The 17,807-nt window shown below is 48.2% G+C and overlaps 1 protein-coding gene across 2 annotated transcripts in view; it reads left to right on the forward strand.

Annotated features, from left to right (window-relative positions):
- CC2D2A (coiled-coil and C2 domain containing 2A) overlaps positions 1-17,807 on the forward strand; it is a 258,992-nt gene that overhangs the window by 102,643 nt on the left and 138,542 nt on the right. For both annotated transcript variants that reach the window (XM_083366907.1, XM_083366908.1), the window contains exon 8: positions 3,119-3,250. In XM_083366907.1, coding sequence (XP_083223033.1) covers positions 3,119-3,250 — 132 coding nt within the window. The remainder of the gene's footprint in view (positions 1-3,118; positions 3,251-17,807) is intronic.

Below are 17,807 nucleotides of genomic sequence, written 5' to 3' on the forward strand. Positions count from 1 at the left end.
ATAGGTGGCATCTAGACCCTAAAAAATTAGCAAGTATGTATCTGAACTGCCAGCCTAAATGTTGGAGGTGTGGTTGTGAGGATGCAACGTATTTTCATATATGGTGGACTTGTAAAAAGGTTAAAGCTTTTTGGATTAAAATTTGGTGGAATATGCAAAAGATATTTAAGAAAAGGATAAAGTTTTCTCCGCAATTGTTTTTATTGGGTATTATTACAGATACTACTGTTATAGATACAAAGTTGATGTTGAATTTAATTACGGCAGCGAGACTTTTAGTAGCTCAATATTGGAAGAAGGAAGAACTGCCGACTATAGAAGAGTGGACTTTGAAAGTTTCTAACTTGGCAGAAATGGCAAAGATTTCAGCATATTTGAAAGATCAATCGCAACAGAGATACATTGTGGAATGGAGAAGATGGATTGAATATATTCAGAATAAATATGGGACTAAAAAGTATCATTTAGCATTTGAATAAGTAGCGGATTTTTATGACATAATTAGTTAGTAGTTATTTTATTAATATTTTGACTATGGAGAGTTAAAGTGTGATAGAATTTAATGTTTTATTATTGTTGTTAGCATATTTTAGATTGTGCTTGTTTGTATTATTATACCCTGTATTCAGCTTTGGGAAGTCGGGGAGGGGGGAGGGGAGGGGAGGGTTGGGGGGGTTGGGGACAGGGGAGGGGGAGGAGGGGGCTTTTTGTATTCAAAAATGTATTGTAAAACTTTTCAATAAAAAGAAACCGTTAGCTAGCCCTAGAATCACTGCCTCAGTCATCTTTGGAGCCACCATGAAGCGAATGAACTCCCAATGTTCACCTATTTCTAAGCGTACTGGCTCTGTCAATTTTGTGACCAAAGTTTTTCCCATTAAGGAGCCATCGGCTTGCTCAAATCTCACGGGTTTGGAGAGCAATCTTGCTTGTATACACAATTTAAGGGCAAGAGGCAAGCTAATAACACACCAGGAGCACCCCAAGTCCACTAGCACTTTCAAATCTATTCGTGCACCCGTCTTGGCGACTATGAGTTTGGCTGTGAGAGAAAAAGGTGGTATTCCAAAGCAGGTCTGCCATCTTGTTTTGTCTTATGTATTTGTTTCTATGGGGCTATGGATGTGTTTCTATGGGGCTATGGATGTGTCCTTGAACCTGGTTGTTAATCCAAGGAGGAAGAGATGGAGGTTCCCTAACTCAGGTACTTGCTTGTTGTACAAATTGTTTAGCCATTCAGATACCTCCCCTTCTAAATTGGCTGCGACCACATCAACCATACCATCTGGATTTGGGTAGAAATTGGCATTGCTATTCATGTGAGAACTTACTTGATTGAGGAAGAAGTTCAGCTTCTCTGGGTCACCGTCAAACGTTGCTCTAAGGGGTAGTGCCATCATAGGTTGCTGCACATTCAAGGGCTGTTGCCACGCCGACTGCTGCTGCACATTCAACAGCTGCTGACCTAGTGGCAGCGGCTGTGGCATCGCCAGTTGCTGCACGCCTCCAGCGGTCCTGGTGCTGTTGCTGCAGCATCCTCAGTTGCTGCAGGATCCCCAGCAGTTGCTGCAGATTCAGGGGCTGGTACCAGTCCCACTTCTGTGGTGTTCCCACCGGTGGCTGTCCTCCCAGCAGTGGTGGCAGGGGCCCCAATGGCTGCAGCACTTTCACCTGTTGCTGCCCGGCCAACAGATCGCGCAGCTGTTGCATTATATCATGTTGAATGCTCACATCTGAGTCTTCCCCCTCTGTAGGCTTTGGGCTTCAGTGGTGCCGACGGTGAAGCTCTGGGCTGTGTGACTAATGGTAGTGATGGTCAGGGCTTTCACAGTACCTGTGGCGATCAGGGATTCTAGAGGAGCGACGACGTCTCAGGCCTCCATGTTCAGAGTGGCAGCCGGGGCTGTCCCTCCTTGCAGGGCTGGGGCTTCTTTTCGGCATAGACTGGGTTCTGCTCTGCCGATCATCGTGATCACTTGCATGGGAAGAGTGAAAAGGTTTTTCTGCACTCTTCATCTCTAGTCGCTCTAACCTCTCCATCAACCTCTTCACCAATTGGCTACGTGCTGTGGACAGGTACTTCCACTCTCTGGAGTCCTCAGTATTCAATTTCCTGATTCTCCAATGGCCTGGGGAATGCGATTCTTGAGACGTTCCCTCTTGCAAGTCAACTTCGGTCACTTTTGAAGAACTTGCTTTCAGCAGGGTCATCTTGAGTGGTTTGGAGTCTCCACTGGGCAGGGCCCATTCCAATGACCAGATCAGCTCCCACATTTTGGGTCTTGCCCCCAGCTGTAAGGCCTGATTCCCTCTCCACTGGTGCGCTGGCTTGCTCTCCCTCCGCTGAGGCTGCAGCCATGGCCAGGGTGCTAAATCCAGGCACTCCTTCCTTCTCCATGTTGAGATCTTTCGAGTCTTTATCAGTCTATCCCTCGATTTAGGGACGGTGACTGGAGCTCAGGACCCCAAGGCAGTTAAGGTAGAAAATGTTAGTTTTGGGGTTAATGTCATGGTTCCGATAGAACTTTGAGGCAAAATTCTTCCTTAAAGAACATTTATTTGGGATACAAAGTATCGGCACTACATAGTTGAACCCAAAAACTAAATTCCCTTCCCCCTGATGCAAAGTAACAAAGTACAATTCCCACCCCCAAAAACTGTCATAAAATAGTTCTCCTCAGCTTCTCAGCCCACCAAACCACTATCAGTTTGTCCTTGAGTTCCCACTGCAGTGTTATTATTATGGCTAACTGAGCTTACATCCCAACCCACCCACCCCCGCTGGACCTGAATTCTAAAAGTAAAGAAAAACATGTTAAAGGAGAAGAGAAAATGGCTGCATTTTCATCAGTTGTCAGAGCATGAACATCTGACGTTGACAAACGTATCTGAAAGTAATAGAAACACTAAAACTAGTACCTGTTTAGAAACTAATCATAATAGTAGCTGATTTACATTCCCATTACATGAGAAATAATAAAAGGAGATTTTTACAAAATCAGGTAAGACTGGAACCAAGGCTTAATTTCCCATTGATTGTTAGCTTTTATTTTCTGGTATAGTTTTAACAGGATACTTCTGGTAAAATTAAAATGTTTTTATGTCCTCTTTTTTGCAGGGGAAAAAGTGGTTTGGAGATGATGGTCAAATTTTAGCATTGACCAATCCTGTTAAACAATCCCTTACAAGGCCTCCATTGTTTCTTACAAAGGGAGACCAAGAGATGGACCTTGTGATCGTTTATAAAAAGGTAAGTTGGTTATTGTATGTTGTTAGATGTCTTGGTGCAGAATGGCTGAATACAGATCACTGCCCAATTCAGTGTTTTTCAACTTTGGGAAATTTAAGATGTGTGGATTTCAACTCCCAGAATTCCCCAGCCAGCATCAGCTAGATCATAGACCAGGGTCTGCATTACCTACAAGAAGGGCTTTAGGCAGGGGATGGGCTGCACTCACAAGAACTGGAAAGAACTTATTCGGAAAATGATTTGCTGAACTTACAAAAAGGGTGTCATGGTTCTGACAGACAGAGATGAATAAAGCAGAACTTCAATGCTTGCAAATTCCTCAAAGAACATGTTCATTAGTTACAAAGTATCAAGAGTAAAACCTAATCTGAATACACAAGTAATAATTTCCCAGTAAAAAGTTGAATGTCCCACCCAAAAAACTATGCAAACAACTACATTCCCCAGTATGATTATTTGGCGGGCTTTTTATGCAACGCCCAGTCCCTAGTCTCAGGAGCAGCCAATGACCTTGGTTCCCAAGGGACAAAAGTTTATTTTGATGAAAGAAGCACCTGGGCAACCCTCCTCCCTCCATTCTATGTGGCAAGCTAGAATGAGAAGGAAAATGGCTACAGCCATGCTCATTTGTAGAGTTGACAGTTGGCCCTTCTCAAAAAGAAAGAATCTCCTGTAGGAGAAGCAAAAAGTAGGTTAAGTATTTCCTTGAGGCTTGTGAGGATATTTATTGTAAAAAATTTATTAATCTGTGCACTTTCACATTGGTACATTTCACCCATGTAGCTTTTGACAGGGGATAGCCTTTCCACTGAATGAGGTATTGTAACTTGTACAACCTAGAATCAAGAATTCATTTTATTTCATAATGTGTCTCCCCCTCTACCACTACTGGACCCGGCGGCTTCTTTGGAATAGGTCTTAAAAAGGATTCAGACACAGGTTTCAATAGACTACAATGAAACACAATGAACTTTTCCCAACAATCAATGGAAGTTTCAATTCCAGTGTAACAGGGTTTATGATCTTGGTGATGGGAAAAGTACCAAGGAACTTTGGCCCCAATTTTCTGCTGGGTAACTTTAATGTTAAATATTTTGTTGAAATATAAACTAATTGCCCAACATGAAAAGGTTTTTGAGGGGAGCGTTGTTTAACTGCTTGCTCCTTGTAAACCTTGGTAGCTTTGGCCAATGCTTTCTTCACATTCACCGAAACCCCGTGAAAAGATGTCACCCATTGATCCAAAGTCTGGGAAGTAGGAGGCTCCAATGGGTATTCAGGCATAGGCACAAAATCTTGACCCATTACTATTTTAAATGGGGTGAGACCAGTGCTACTGTGCACAGTATTGTTGTAGGCTATCTCTGCAAAAGGCAAGAGATCAGCCCAATTAGTCTGCTGATAATTAACATAACATCTGAGGTACTGTTCCACCATTGCATTAGCTTTTTCAGCTACTTCATTTGTACTTGGATGAAAAACTGACAAAAGCCCCTGAGTCAACCTAATCAGTTTAGCAGTAAACTGGCCCCCCTTGTCAGAAATAATCTGCTTTGGGGCTCCATGGAGCCGATAAATATGTTTCAAAAACAGCTTGGTCAGCTTCTGGGCAGAGGGATGTCCTGAGCAAGTGATGAAATGCACTTGTTTGGAAAATAGATCAATCACAATCCATATTACAGTGTTTCCCTTGCTCTCAGGCAACCACTATAAAATCCATGGCTATTTTCTCCCAAGGCTGGGAATGATCAGCAACTTGTTGCAGCAATCCTGGGGGTTTTCCAGGATGTCTCTTCATGGCAACACAGGTGGCACAACTCTTAACATAACTCTCAATGTCTTTTTTCATTCCTGGCCACTAGAATTGCCTTCACACCAGATGCAATGTTTTCAAAAAAATCCAAAGTGACCCACTTGCTTAGCATCATGACTCCACTGAAGTGCTTGGAGTCTGAGGCCATGTGGGAGGTATAAATTAGAGCCCCAACCAGGCTCGTTCCCCCCTTAGGGTTAAAAGAGATTTGTTGTCTTTGAACCAGGTGTCAGTCTCTAATTTTTCCTTTAGTTCCCTCAGTAAGCGATCAACAGGATGGACAAGTGGTCTCTGTGTTTGTGATCTGGTTATTTAAGAAGCGGATTGTGGCAGAGAAATAATGGAGTTAATTACTTCCTTTTGGTGGCTCTTGAACTGAGATATTATAGATAAGGCGTTAGCCAAAAAAATCTTACCCCCTGGAAAACATTTTAAGATGAAATTAAAATGGTTGAAGTACTGAGCCCACTGAACTTGCTTCAGTGATAATTTGCGTGGGGTTTTCAGAGCCTCCAAATTCTTATGATTGCTCCACATCTCAAAAGGTATTTTTCCCCCTTCGAAGAAATGACACCATTTTAGCAATACCCACCAAACTGCAAAAGTCTCTTTCTCCTGAACAACCCACCTCTTCTCAGTGTCAGTTAATTTTCGGGAAGTGTAAGCGCAGGGTCGTAATTCCCCCGTGTTTTTTTTTAGAGAACAGTACCCATGTCCATGTTACTCGCATCGGCTTGAATGATGAATTGCTGCTCAGGGTCAGGGTGCTTAAGAACCGGTTCAGCTGCAAAGAGTCTCTTTAGTTTCTCAAATGCAGCTTGGCATTCTAATGACCACTACAATGGCTGACAAGGTTGGAGCTTTTCCCCCTCTTTTCCCGTTTTGAGTAAATCAGTGATTGGCATGGCTATCTTTGCGAAAGAGTGAATAAATTGATGCTAAAAGTTGGCAAAACCCAGAAAGCTTTGAAGCTACTTACAGGTGTGTGAGGGTTGCTATTCTAGTATCGCTTTTACTTTGGCGGGGTCCATTTCTATCCCCTCATTTGAAATCTGATATGCCAAATGAAGACGTGTCTGGTGAAATTCATACTTTGACAGCTTTGCATACAGTTTGGCTTTTAACAGTCTCTTTAGCACCTCATGGACCAATTTGATGTGCTTTTCCATTGATGGAAGGATGTCATCAAGATAAACTAATCCCCCCTTGTATAAATCATCATGTGGCATTTGATTTATCAATTCCATGAGTATAGCTGGGAGCCCCTGCAGCCCAAAATGCATGACCTTAAATTGGAAACTTCCCAAAGGGCAATTGAAGGCAGTTTTCCACTCATCCCCCTCCTTAATCTGGATTCAGTAATAAGCTTCTTTCAAAGCCAGGTTGGTAATGATCTTTCCTTTAGCCAGATGGGCTAATATGTTCTTCATCGGGGAAGGAGGTACATATTTTCTCTACTGACAGCGTTTAACTTTTTAAAATCAACGCATAATCTAAGTGACCCATCTTTTTCTCCTTGAATAGGACGGGAGCAGCCACACATGATTTGGCTGGCTTAATGAAACCTCGAGTTAAGTTTTTATCAGTGTACTCTCTCAGTTCTTTCATCTCTCTGGGCATCATAGAGTACATCTTTGGTTTTGGGAGCTTGGCACTGGGCAGAATTTCAATGGCACAGTCCATAGCCCAGTTGGCGGGGAGGGGGGAGGATGTCACATTCCTTCTCACTAAATGCTTCCACCAAATCATGGTACTCAGTTGGGACAAGTTGAATCCTTGGCAGCTTTTTGGCTACAGTCTTTAGGGTTTCACGGGGCTCCCCTTGAATTTCGCTGATGGCAAGTACCTTTATGTTATCGTTAGTGGCAGGTGGGAGGGGTCCTGTCCCCAGTCTTAACTTCCACATTCCCTCCTCCCACCACATGTTGGGACACCATTTATCAAACCACACTAGTCCCAAAATTACTGCTTCAGTCATCTTCGGAACCACCACAAAACGGATGATTTCCCAATGCTGAACCATTTCTAAATGCACAGGTTCTGTTAGGTGCATGGCAGGGGTACCTCTGATGAGGGACCTGTCGGCTTGCTCAAACTGATGGGGCAGTAGTTTGGCTTGAATGCCCAGTTTGACATGGTGGGTAGATTAATTAAGCATCGAGTGTATCCAGAGTCTATTAGGACATTCAAGCTCTCATATGGGCCCCTGTTATGGGGACAATTAGCTTCACGGGAATGGCAAAAGCGGGAATGGGTTGACTCATCATGAGGTCCTCCTTGCCTTCCTCATCACTGTCGTAAGGTGCTGGCATCTGCTGTGGTTCAGATCAGGTTTTGGCCTCGACCTTGGTGGGAGGTGAGGCCTCAGCGATTGAGTCCTGACATGCCCAGTTTGTCTTTTCTCTTCCCCGTCTGGGAGCTTTTCACAGCTTTGCGGTGGCAACTTGCATATTCCTGGGTTGAGGTTTAGGAGATGGGGACTCCACAGCATGGTGACCCATCTGACTACATCGGTAGCACTTGATAGGAATCCTGGCTGATGCTTGGGAGATGCTGGTGGGAATGTCGGCCAAAAGGGTGTTTCTCTTGGACATGAAGCAGCTTGGACTTGGCTGTAGTTGACTTTCTAGGGTGATCCAACTTCATGTCTAGCATCACCGCCATGCTGTACCATTCACACAATAAGTTAGGAAAATCCCGAATGATGCAGGCTGGAAGTAAGTCACAGTCTAGTCCTTGCTTGAAGTAGTTTATCAGTGACCGTTCTGGCCACTGCCCCAGCTGACCAGCAACTATTCTGAATTCATAAATGTACTCCTTGGTGGGGGTGGTCTCTTTGCTTCAGACAGTGGATCTCTTTGGCCAGTGTTGTGATTCAGGGTCAGCCTGTGGGTTCGGCAGTTGGGTCAGACGATTCAGAGGAGGAGGGGGGTGTTGGAGAGGTTGCTGAGGGGGTTGGAGAGCTTGCTGATGAGAGCCCTCAGCCAGGCCCCTCCCACCTGGTCACGACGCAGACCTAGCTGTGTGAGCCTGACAGCGTGGATGAAGATGACTCACAGCTGGCCCTGTTCAAGGACGCCCGACGCAGGAGGCAGTCAATCAGGAGTAAACAGAGGAAGGCAATGGGGCACCTCGGAAGGAGGCAGAGAGAAGCCACGCCCTGAACTGAATAAAAGGGGAATGCGTGGGAGGGCTGGTTTGCTGAAGGAAACCGTTTGAATAGTTCCTGTTTCATGGTTCGTGTTTGCTCTCTTTGCTCTCTTTGCTCTGTTTATGTTTTTATGTTAATAAATTTGGCAGGCTTAGTTCCAGCCTCTTGCCTTCTTGTAAAAGGGGTTATCCCTGCCTTATCTGCAGGGCCGGTAGCAGGCTGGTACAGAACAGTTTGCCTTCAGCCTCCCACCCCTTACTATTATTATGGAGCAGCTACGTGCTGAGAATGCCCAGCTCGCCCAGCAACTCACTTTGTTGGCAGCTCAGGTAGATCAATTGAAAGTTCAGGTCCATGCTGCACCCCCACCATCACCCCCACCCAGGAGAAAATGCCAAGTTGCAATGCCGGATAAATTTACTGGCAATCCAGAACTGTTTCCTGCTTTCCTGGGACAATGCCAGCTCTTTATCAGCGTGAGAGCAGCTGATTTCCCCACTGACCAGGATAAGGTGGGGTTTGTGTTAAGCCGTCTTTCGGGTGATGCAGCTCGTTGGGGCACGCCTCTGCTGGCTCAACCTAGTCCATTGTTGGACAACTTTGTGGGATTTTGTGATCATATGCGTCTGATGTATGAGGACCCTATAAAGACGCAGACTGCTACTCGACGCCTGAAAGCTCTGAGGCAGGTTCAACGCCCCCTACAGGGCTATATCAGCGATTTTCGGCTGCTTAGCCAGGATTCCGCCTGGAATGAGGCTGCGCTTGTGGATGCCTTCCAGGATGGATTGTCGGAGGAGATGTTGGATGAGCTGGCCCATGTGGATATTCCCTCAGACCTGAATGGGCTGATCCATCTCTGCCTGCGGATCGATGCTCGGTTGCAGCAGCGAAGGAGTGGCCGTGCCACCCCACAGACCCCTGCAGCCCCTGTTGTGCATGAGCCCCCAGTTCAAAGGGAGGAGCCAATGGAGTTGGGTGCTGCCAGGTCTCGTCTATCGGTGACTGAAATGAACAGACGACGATGGGGGGGTTGTGTTTTTACTGCGGGGACCCTGGGCATTTGGCTGCTTTTTGCCCAAAGAAGCGACAGCGGGCATCAGTGACCGAGTCTGCCCTGAGAAAGTCCCCTACTTTTCTGTTGGGAAATGCCCCAAGCCCAATCTAGACGATATGATAGATTGGGCATCCCACAACAACACTGAGCGACGTCTTTCCGATGCTGCCTGTGGACCTCCATGGCATCTGATATTGGAGGCACGTCTGATTCTTCCTGGCAAGCCAGAGGGTATTCCAGTCCATGCCTTAATTGACTCTGGGGCCACTACAAATTTTATGGACTTAGCATTTGTGGCCAAATGGGCTGTTCCCCAGTGCCCAGTGGATCCGCCCATGTTAGTGGAGACTATCGATGGTCGAGTGCTCCTGTCTGGGCCAATTACGGCCGCCACACAACCATTATGTATGGCCATCAGTTCCCATGTGGAGGCCATCCAGTTCTATATCACCTCAGATCTGCATTTCCCTGTGGACTTGGGACTGGCGTGGCTCCGGGCGCATGATCCACAGATCTATTGGTCACAGAACTTGGTCACCTTCCCAAGCTTGCAGTGTGTGGACCATTCCTGCCATATCTGTGCCGGCCAGGTGGAGGGTTCCCCAGGGGTTTCCTTGCCTCCCGAACTGTCCGACTTTGCTGATGTATTCAGCGAGACAGAGGCGGATCAATTACCCCCGCACAGGCCCTATGACTGCCCCATTGATTTAGTCCCTGATGCGCCTCTCCCAGTGGGGCGTTTGTACTCCATGTCGGACCCCGAGTTGGCTGCATTGCGGGACTTTCTGGAGAAGAATTTGGCTCGCGGTTTCATCCGGCCCTCGTCCTCGCCAGTGTCTGCACCCGTGCTCTTCATCAAAAAGAAGTCGTGCAAATTGTGGCTTTGCTGTGATTATAGGAAACTCAACGCAATCACGGTGCGCAATCGTTACCCTATGGACATTTTGAGCAAACGGTGATGCCGTTTGGCCTGACCAATGCCCCAGCCGTGTTTCAGCATTTCATGAACGACATTTTCCAGGATTTGTTGGATCAGTTTGTCCTGATCTACTTGGATGACAACCTGATCTACTCTCCGTCACGTGAGGTGCACCATCAGCATCTCCATCAGGTCCTGCAGCGACTCTGAGAACATCGGCTGTTTGCCAAGTTGGAGAAGTGCCAGTTCTACCGGGTGACCATCGATTTCCTGGGTCACCGCATTTCTCCTGAGGGCATCGCCATGGAGCCGAGTAAGGTTGAGTCTTTGCAGAGTTGGCAACCCCCACGTCACGTGAAGGATGTTCAGCGACTTCTTCGGTTCGCCAACTATTACCGATATTTCATCCCTGGGTTTGCTGCCTTGACAGCCCCCCTCTCCCGGCTCCTGCAGAAGAAGACTCGGTTCCAGTGGAACGCTCCAGAACAACGGGCTTTCCAGACTTTGAAGGAAGCCTTCATGAAGGAGCCCATCTTGAAGCATCCTGACCCGCAACGGCCGTTTGTCGTGGAGGTGGACACTTCCGACATTGCCATTGGGGCGGTGTTACTCCAGGCAACGACACCCAGCGGTACCCTCTTCCCTTGCACGTACCATTCACGATAACTGAACCCTTCGGAGTGCAATTATAAAATCTATGAGAAGGAGCTGCTGGCCATCAAAGTGGCATTCGAGGCCTGGAGGCATCATCTGGAGGAAGCGCGGCATCAAATCGAGCTTCGGACGGACCATAAGAATTTGGAAAGCCTGCAGACCGCTCGGAATTTGAACCAACGCCAGATCCGGTGGTCTCTTTTCTTTGCGAGGTTCGACTTCCGAGTTCGGTACATACCTAGCGGGCACAATCAAAGAGCAGATGCTCTGTCCAGGAAGCCCGAATATTCCCGAGTGGAAGACAAGCTTCTGCCCAGGACAGTGATCCCCGTCGAGTCTTTTGCTGCGGTGCGGGAGCCGGTTGATATACGGGCTCGGATCCGGGAGGCACAGCAGCAGGAGGTGTGGGTGGCTCAGCAGAAGGAGGAGGTGGGGCCAGATTCCCCTTGGTCGGTCACGGATGGACTCTTGTATTATCGTGACCGGCTCTACATTCCGGGAGGGCCACTCAGGGGACTCATCCTCAGCCAGTGTCACGATAACCCGGCAGCGGGACATTTTGGCCTGTTCAAGACCCTGAACCTGGTCTCCCGTACCTTCTCGTGGCCCCGAGTCCGACACGACGTCCAGTCCTATGTCACTTCCTGCATCCCATGCAGGCAGGCCAAGTCAGCAACAGGGGCCCCGCCTGCATTACTGCAGCCCTTGCCGACACCCAAAAGACCATGGGGGGTTGTGTCCATGGACTTTCTGACGGATTTACCCCCATCCTCTGGTTTTACGACAGTATGTGGTGGTGGACATGCTGACCAAGATGGCGCACTTCATCCCCTGTTGCGGCTTACTGTCAGCCCGTGCCACTAGTCGTATGTTCATTCAGCAGGTGTTTCGGCTGCACGGCCTCCCTGATAGAGTCGTCTCTGATAGGGGGGCCCAGTTTACAGCCTGCTTCTGGCAGGAGTTGATGCATGCGTTGGATATCAAGATTTGCCTCTCGTCCGCGCATCATCCTCAAACTGACGGGGGAACTGAGAAGGTCATCGGTATCCTGGAACAATATCTGTGCTGCTACGTTAATCTGCAGCAAAACAATTGGGTGGACTATCTGGCCATAGCTGAGTTTGCATTTAACAACTCGTAGCACACCTCCACACAGATGACACTGTTCTTGGCCAATGTGGGATATCCCCCCCTGTTTTTCCCCCTTTCTCCCGTGGACTCACTGGAGCCGGCAGCGAACGACTTCATGGCAGAGTTACAGGCGATCCATCGATTGGTGCGACGTCAGTTAGAGAAGGCCAAGGCCGATTACAAAAGGTTTGCTGATCGGTCAAGATGGGATACGCCTCCACTATCGGTAGGAGATCGGGTCTGGTTGTCCACCAGGAACCTACCATCAACACGGCCGGTGAGAAAGTTAGCTCACCGATATTTAGGACCGTTCCCAGTCGAGGCTGTCATCAATCCGGTCGCCTATTGCTTAACTCTGCCACGTTCCCTGCGCGTGCACCCAGTCTTTCATTGGTCTCTGTTGGTCCCCGAGCAACTGGCCTGTCCACTCCGCCACGCGGAACCTCCCCCATTAGGACCTCGTAATGGAGGCAGCACCCCCGAGTACAAGGTCGCCAGCATCAGGGATTCCCATTGGCTGAAAGGTCGTTTCCAGTACCTGATTGAATGGAAAGGTTACGGACCAGAGGACTTCACCTGGGAAGACGCGACCGCCGTTCATGCCCCTGCGTTGGTGACCGCTTTTCATGAACAATTTCCATCTCGACCGCATCCGGATTGGCAGACCCGGGGGAAGGGCCCTGCGGTGCGGGATAGTGTTGTGATTCAGGGTCATCCTGTGGGTTCGGCAGTTGGGTCGGACGACTCAGAGGAGGAGGAGGAGGGGGGTGTTGAAGAGCTTGCTGAAGGGGTTGGAAAGCTTGATGAGAGCCCTCAGCCAGGCCCCTCTTATCTGGTCACGACGCAGACCCAGCTGTGTGAGCTTGACAGCGTGGATGAAGATGACCCACAGCTGGCCCTGTTCAAGGATGCCCGACGCAGGAGGCAGTCAGTCAGGAGTAAACAGAGGAAGGCAATGGGGCTCCTCGGAAGGAGGCAGAGAAAAGCCACGCCCTGAACTGTATTTAAGGGGGAATGCGTGGGAGGGCTGGTTTGCTGAAGGCATCCGCTTGAAAAGCTCCTGTTTCTTGATTCATGTCTTGTTCTATTAGTTTTGGTAGCAATAAATTTGGCAGGCGTAATTCCATCCTCTTCCCTTCTTGTAAAAGGGGTTTTCCCTGCCTTTTCTGGTCCGGATCTGAGCAATTTTGTCCATCAGATGATGACTAAACTCCTTGGCTTGCTCCTGCAAGGGCTCCTCTCTCACCTCCTGATTAAGGAGGGAGCAAGTCACCCTAAACAGGGCAGCCGGGCGATTATCTGCGGACTCGATGAGGGCAGCGAAGTAATTAGCTCTCGCCGTCCTCATCGCAGCAAGATAAGACCTTATAAAGGTTCTTAGCTACAATCGGTCAGATTCGGAACAGCTGGACCTCCAACTGCTCTCTAGACCCCGTCTCCGATGCTTCATCTCCCGGAAATCCACAGAAAACCATGGAGCCCAACGGGATCTGCGCCGGGTCAGAGGTCGCAAGGGTACAACACAGTTGAGTGCCTCATTGGCCGCCTTTTCCCAGGCATCAACCAAGGCGTCAACTGGGCTGTGAGTGAGGGCAATGGGTATAGACCCAAGCGCCATCTGGAACCGTTCAGGTTCCATTAGGCGCCTGGGGCAGAACAATCTGGTCGGTTCCGCAACCCAGCGGCGGGGGGTGGCATAACGGAAGACCAGCCGCAGGAGATGATGGTCAGACCATGACAGGGGAACAACGACTGGTGAACCCCCTCCCAAATCATCCAACCACTGCCCAGACAGGAACACCAGGTCGAGAGTGTGAGTCCCCCACATCAGTCGGGCCTTGAATTACCTGAGTCAGGTCCATGGCCATCATGGAAGCCATGAACTCCCGGGCTAACTCCGATGACCGTCCCAGGGAAGGCAGGTTGAAGTCACCCAGCACAATAAGCCTGGGGAACTCCACCACCAACCCTGAGAGGGTGTCAAGCAGCTCGGGCAGAGCTGTTGCCACACAGCTGGGCGCCAGGTATGTGAGCAACAAGCCCATCTGAACCCAAGTGCCACATCTCAGTAGGAGGGACTCACTCCCGCCAATCTGGACAATGGTGGTCTCCCGCGGACATAAAGTCTCCCTAATAACCACCGCCACCCCTACCCTGAGCCCGTGGCTGGTATAGCACATGGAAACCTGGGGGACATAACTCGATCAGAGGGACCCCTCCTTCCGAGCCCAACCAGGTTTCCGTAATGCATGCCAGATCCGCGCGTTCCTCCTCGATCAAGTCACAAACGAGGGGAGGCTTATTAACAACGGATCTGGCATTAAGGTAAACCAGCCTGAGCTCAGGGACCTGATCACCCTCACCCCCGGGGAAAAGCTTGCTAACCAGAGGGTCGGAGCGTGTCACCGCTCGAAGACAGCGGGGGCGCGATCCCAGATGTCGATACGGCCCTCCGTGCACACACCTGCTGCCATTCCCTATCGTCGTGGGGATAATGTTGGGACCAGCGGGCATGCTAAGGAGTGAGTTTCCTGGGTGTTTTTAGTGCTTCAAAGTTTTTGTGGTGTGTCCAGACCTAGAAGGGGATTTTATTTCCTTCTAAGAACTGGCGCCATGTGAGTAATGCCCATCTTACTGAATATGCCTCTTTTTCCCACGTGGGCCAACGTTGTTCTGTCTCCGTGAGTTTCCTGGATGTATATGCACATGGTTGCAATGACCCCTCATCATTTTCCTGTAATAATACGGCTCCCACCGCTACATCGCTAGCATCTGCCTGTATTACAAAAGGTTTATTGGGATCTGGATGTCTCAGGACCGGTTCAGCAGAAAAAAGTCTCTTTAACCTCTCAAATGCTGCTTGACATTCCATTGTCCACTTCAGAGGCTGGCTGGGTTTCACTGGGGACCCCCCTCCCTCGCTTTCAACAAGGTTGTGTGGGGCATGGCTATTTGGGCAAATGAAGGGATGAATTGGCGATAGAAATTTGCAAATCCCAGGAAACTTTGTAATTGCTTCCGTGTGCGGGGTGTGTGCCCATTCTAATACTGCCCTGACTTTCTCAGGGTCCATTTCGATGCCCTCTGAGGATATGTGATATCCCAGATAGTCTATTCTTTCCTGGTAGAATTCACATTTCTATAATTTAGCATATAGGTGGGCAGCCCGCAATTTTTTCAGGACTTCTCTGACTAGGTTGATATGTTCCTCTTTGGTCTCAGTGAAGATAAGGATGTCATCTAGGTAAACCAGGACCCCCTTATATAGGTGCTCTCTTAGTACGTCATTAATTAATTGCATAAAGACAGCGGGGGGCCCTTGCAGTCCAAATGGCAGTACTTTGAACTGGTAGCAACCCATTGGGCAGTTGAATGAAGTCTTCCATTCATCTCCTTCCTTAATCCTAATGTGGTAATATGCTTCCCTCAGGTCTAGTTTAGTAAAAATCCTTCCTTTCGATAGGTGGGATAGCATATCCTTCATTAGGGGTAAAGGGTACAGATTACAGTCAGTAATTGTGTTCAAATTTCTATAATCTACGCATAAGTCATAAGAACCATCCTTCTTCTCCCTGAACAGGACCGGGGCGGACGGCCACTTTGGGTTTTGCAGGCTCAATAAATCCTCTTTCTAAGTTTTTCTTTATGAATCTTTCCATCTCTGCCATTTCCTTTGGGCTCATGGCATACATCCTGGGCTTTGGGAGTTTTGCCCCGGGTTTGAATTCTATAGCACAGTCTGTGGGGCGGTGTGGGCGGGAAAGCTCATCTGCCTGTTCCTCACTGAAAACCTCAGCAAGGTCCCTGTATTCCTCCGGTATTTCTGGTAATCCCTTCTCTTCCCCCACCGATGCTGACTCCTCTCTTTGGATTGAGGGGGTGCTTTTGGGTTTTAAACTCCTAAGTTCTCTCTCTGGGAAGTTGAGTTCTGCTGTCCTCCAATTTATCCCGGGGTTCCATTTCTTCAGCCATTCCAGTCCTAAAATCATTGGGCATTCCATGCCTGGGGCCACTACAAACATGTCTTCCTCATGAGACCCCAGGGATAGGTGAATTGGTAAAGTGGCTAGGGTAGCTGGTTCCCCCCCCTGCTATTGGCCCATGTAATTGGCTAAAGGAGATTGGTTGTTTTAGTCTCCTCACTGGGATGCTGAGTCTTCCCACCACCCTTGGGCTGATAAGGCAGCGGGTTCAACCAGAGTCTATTAGGGCTTTTATTTTGATGGCTTCAGGCATAGAGGAAGCTAATGTAGTCACTGTCTTAAGGATGGGTGGGACGGATCCACTTACCAAAGGCTCTCCCTCTGAGCTGTCTTCTGAGGTATCCACCGCCCCTGCGGTGTAGGCTGGAATCCAATCCCAGTTCTTGGCAGGGGTTGTGGACTCTACAGCTTCTGTCCCCTTCATGGAAGATTCTTTTGGGTTGCCTTGGGGCTTCCCTAGTTTCTTGGAGGGTGATGCCTCTGATTTACGCTGGGGGGCTTTTGAGCGGCATTCTGCGGCGCGGTGACCCTCTCTCCCGTATTTGAAACAGCCTGTTGATTTTTTAGCTGTGGACAGTGGTTTTTCCTCTTCACGTGTTTGCTCGGTTGGCAAGTGGGCCCATGGTTTCCCCCGACAGTGTCTCTTCAGTAGGTCTATCTCTGCTTCCTCTGCCAGCACATACCAGTCGTCGAGATGGTGTGGGTCTCCTTGAGGCAGGCAAGTATCATACAGGTCGTAGTTTAGCCCATCCTTGAAATGGCTAAGGAGGATATCTTCAGGCCAGTTCAGCTTGTCAGTTCCTACCCCAATCCACGTCTTAGGAAAGAAAGAACTCTTGAACCAGGAATTGTCCAAAAGGAGCTTTTACTAAAACATGATTGGTAATGGGAATACTAGACAGGATCTGAAACTGTGTTACAGTTTGGTACTTTTAAAGAGTCCCCGAGTCAAAACCTCTCCCCTCAAACCATCTGGTCAGTCCCAGATCAATGAAAATTCAGGTGTCAAACCCTTCCATGGGAAAGAGGGATCTTCCCATGCCTTTACGACAATTACCTTCTTCCTTTCAGATTCTAATTGGAGATACAAACCAGATCTCTTCCCCCCCTTCCTTTGTTGTTCTCAGTTCAAAGGTTCTTCCCCTGGTCTTTGAAGACAGCCTCCCGGCAGGCTGAATAAACAATCCTTGCACCTATTAACATCATCTCTTCTCCTTGGAAAAATGACAGAATCCAGGGAGAGGTATAAGATTTTAGAACATACAGATAGAGTTTTATGAATGGGATATGAATTGATTCTGACACTTAGCATATGTATTCACACAAAAAGATAATACACAGCTGAACCAAAAACATAATCATAAAAAACATAGGCACACAAATTAAAACAAGCAAGAAAATGGTCAAAGAACATCTGTCTGATCTTGATGAATATAAATCACCAGGATCTGATGACTCTACACATGGACATCACCAGACGGTCAACACAAAAATCAGATAGACTATGTGCTCTGCAGCCAAAGATGGAGAAACTCTATACAGTCAGTACAAACAAGACCAGGAGCTGACTGTGGCTCAGACCATGAGCTTCTTGTTGCAAAATTTAGGCTTAAACTGAAGAAAGTAGGGAAAAGCACTAGGCCACTCAGGTATGAACTAAATCATATTCTTGACAAATATGCAGTAAAGGTGACAAATAGATTTAAGGAATAAGATCTGATAGACAGAGTGCCTGAAGAACTATGGACGGAGGTCCACAATATTGTACAAGACGTAGCAACTAAAACCATCCCAAAGAAAAAGAAATGCAAATAAGTAAAATGGCTGTCTGAGGAAGCTTTGCAAATAG

Source organism: Vipera ursinii (assembly GCF_947247035.1).
Source record: "Vipera ursinii genome assembly, chromosome: 7".
Taxonomy (NCBI): domain Eukaryota; kingdom Metazoa; phylum Chordata; class Lepidosauria; order Squamata; family Viperidae; genus Vipera; species Vipera ursinii.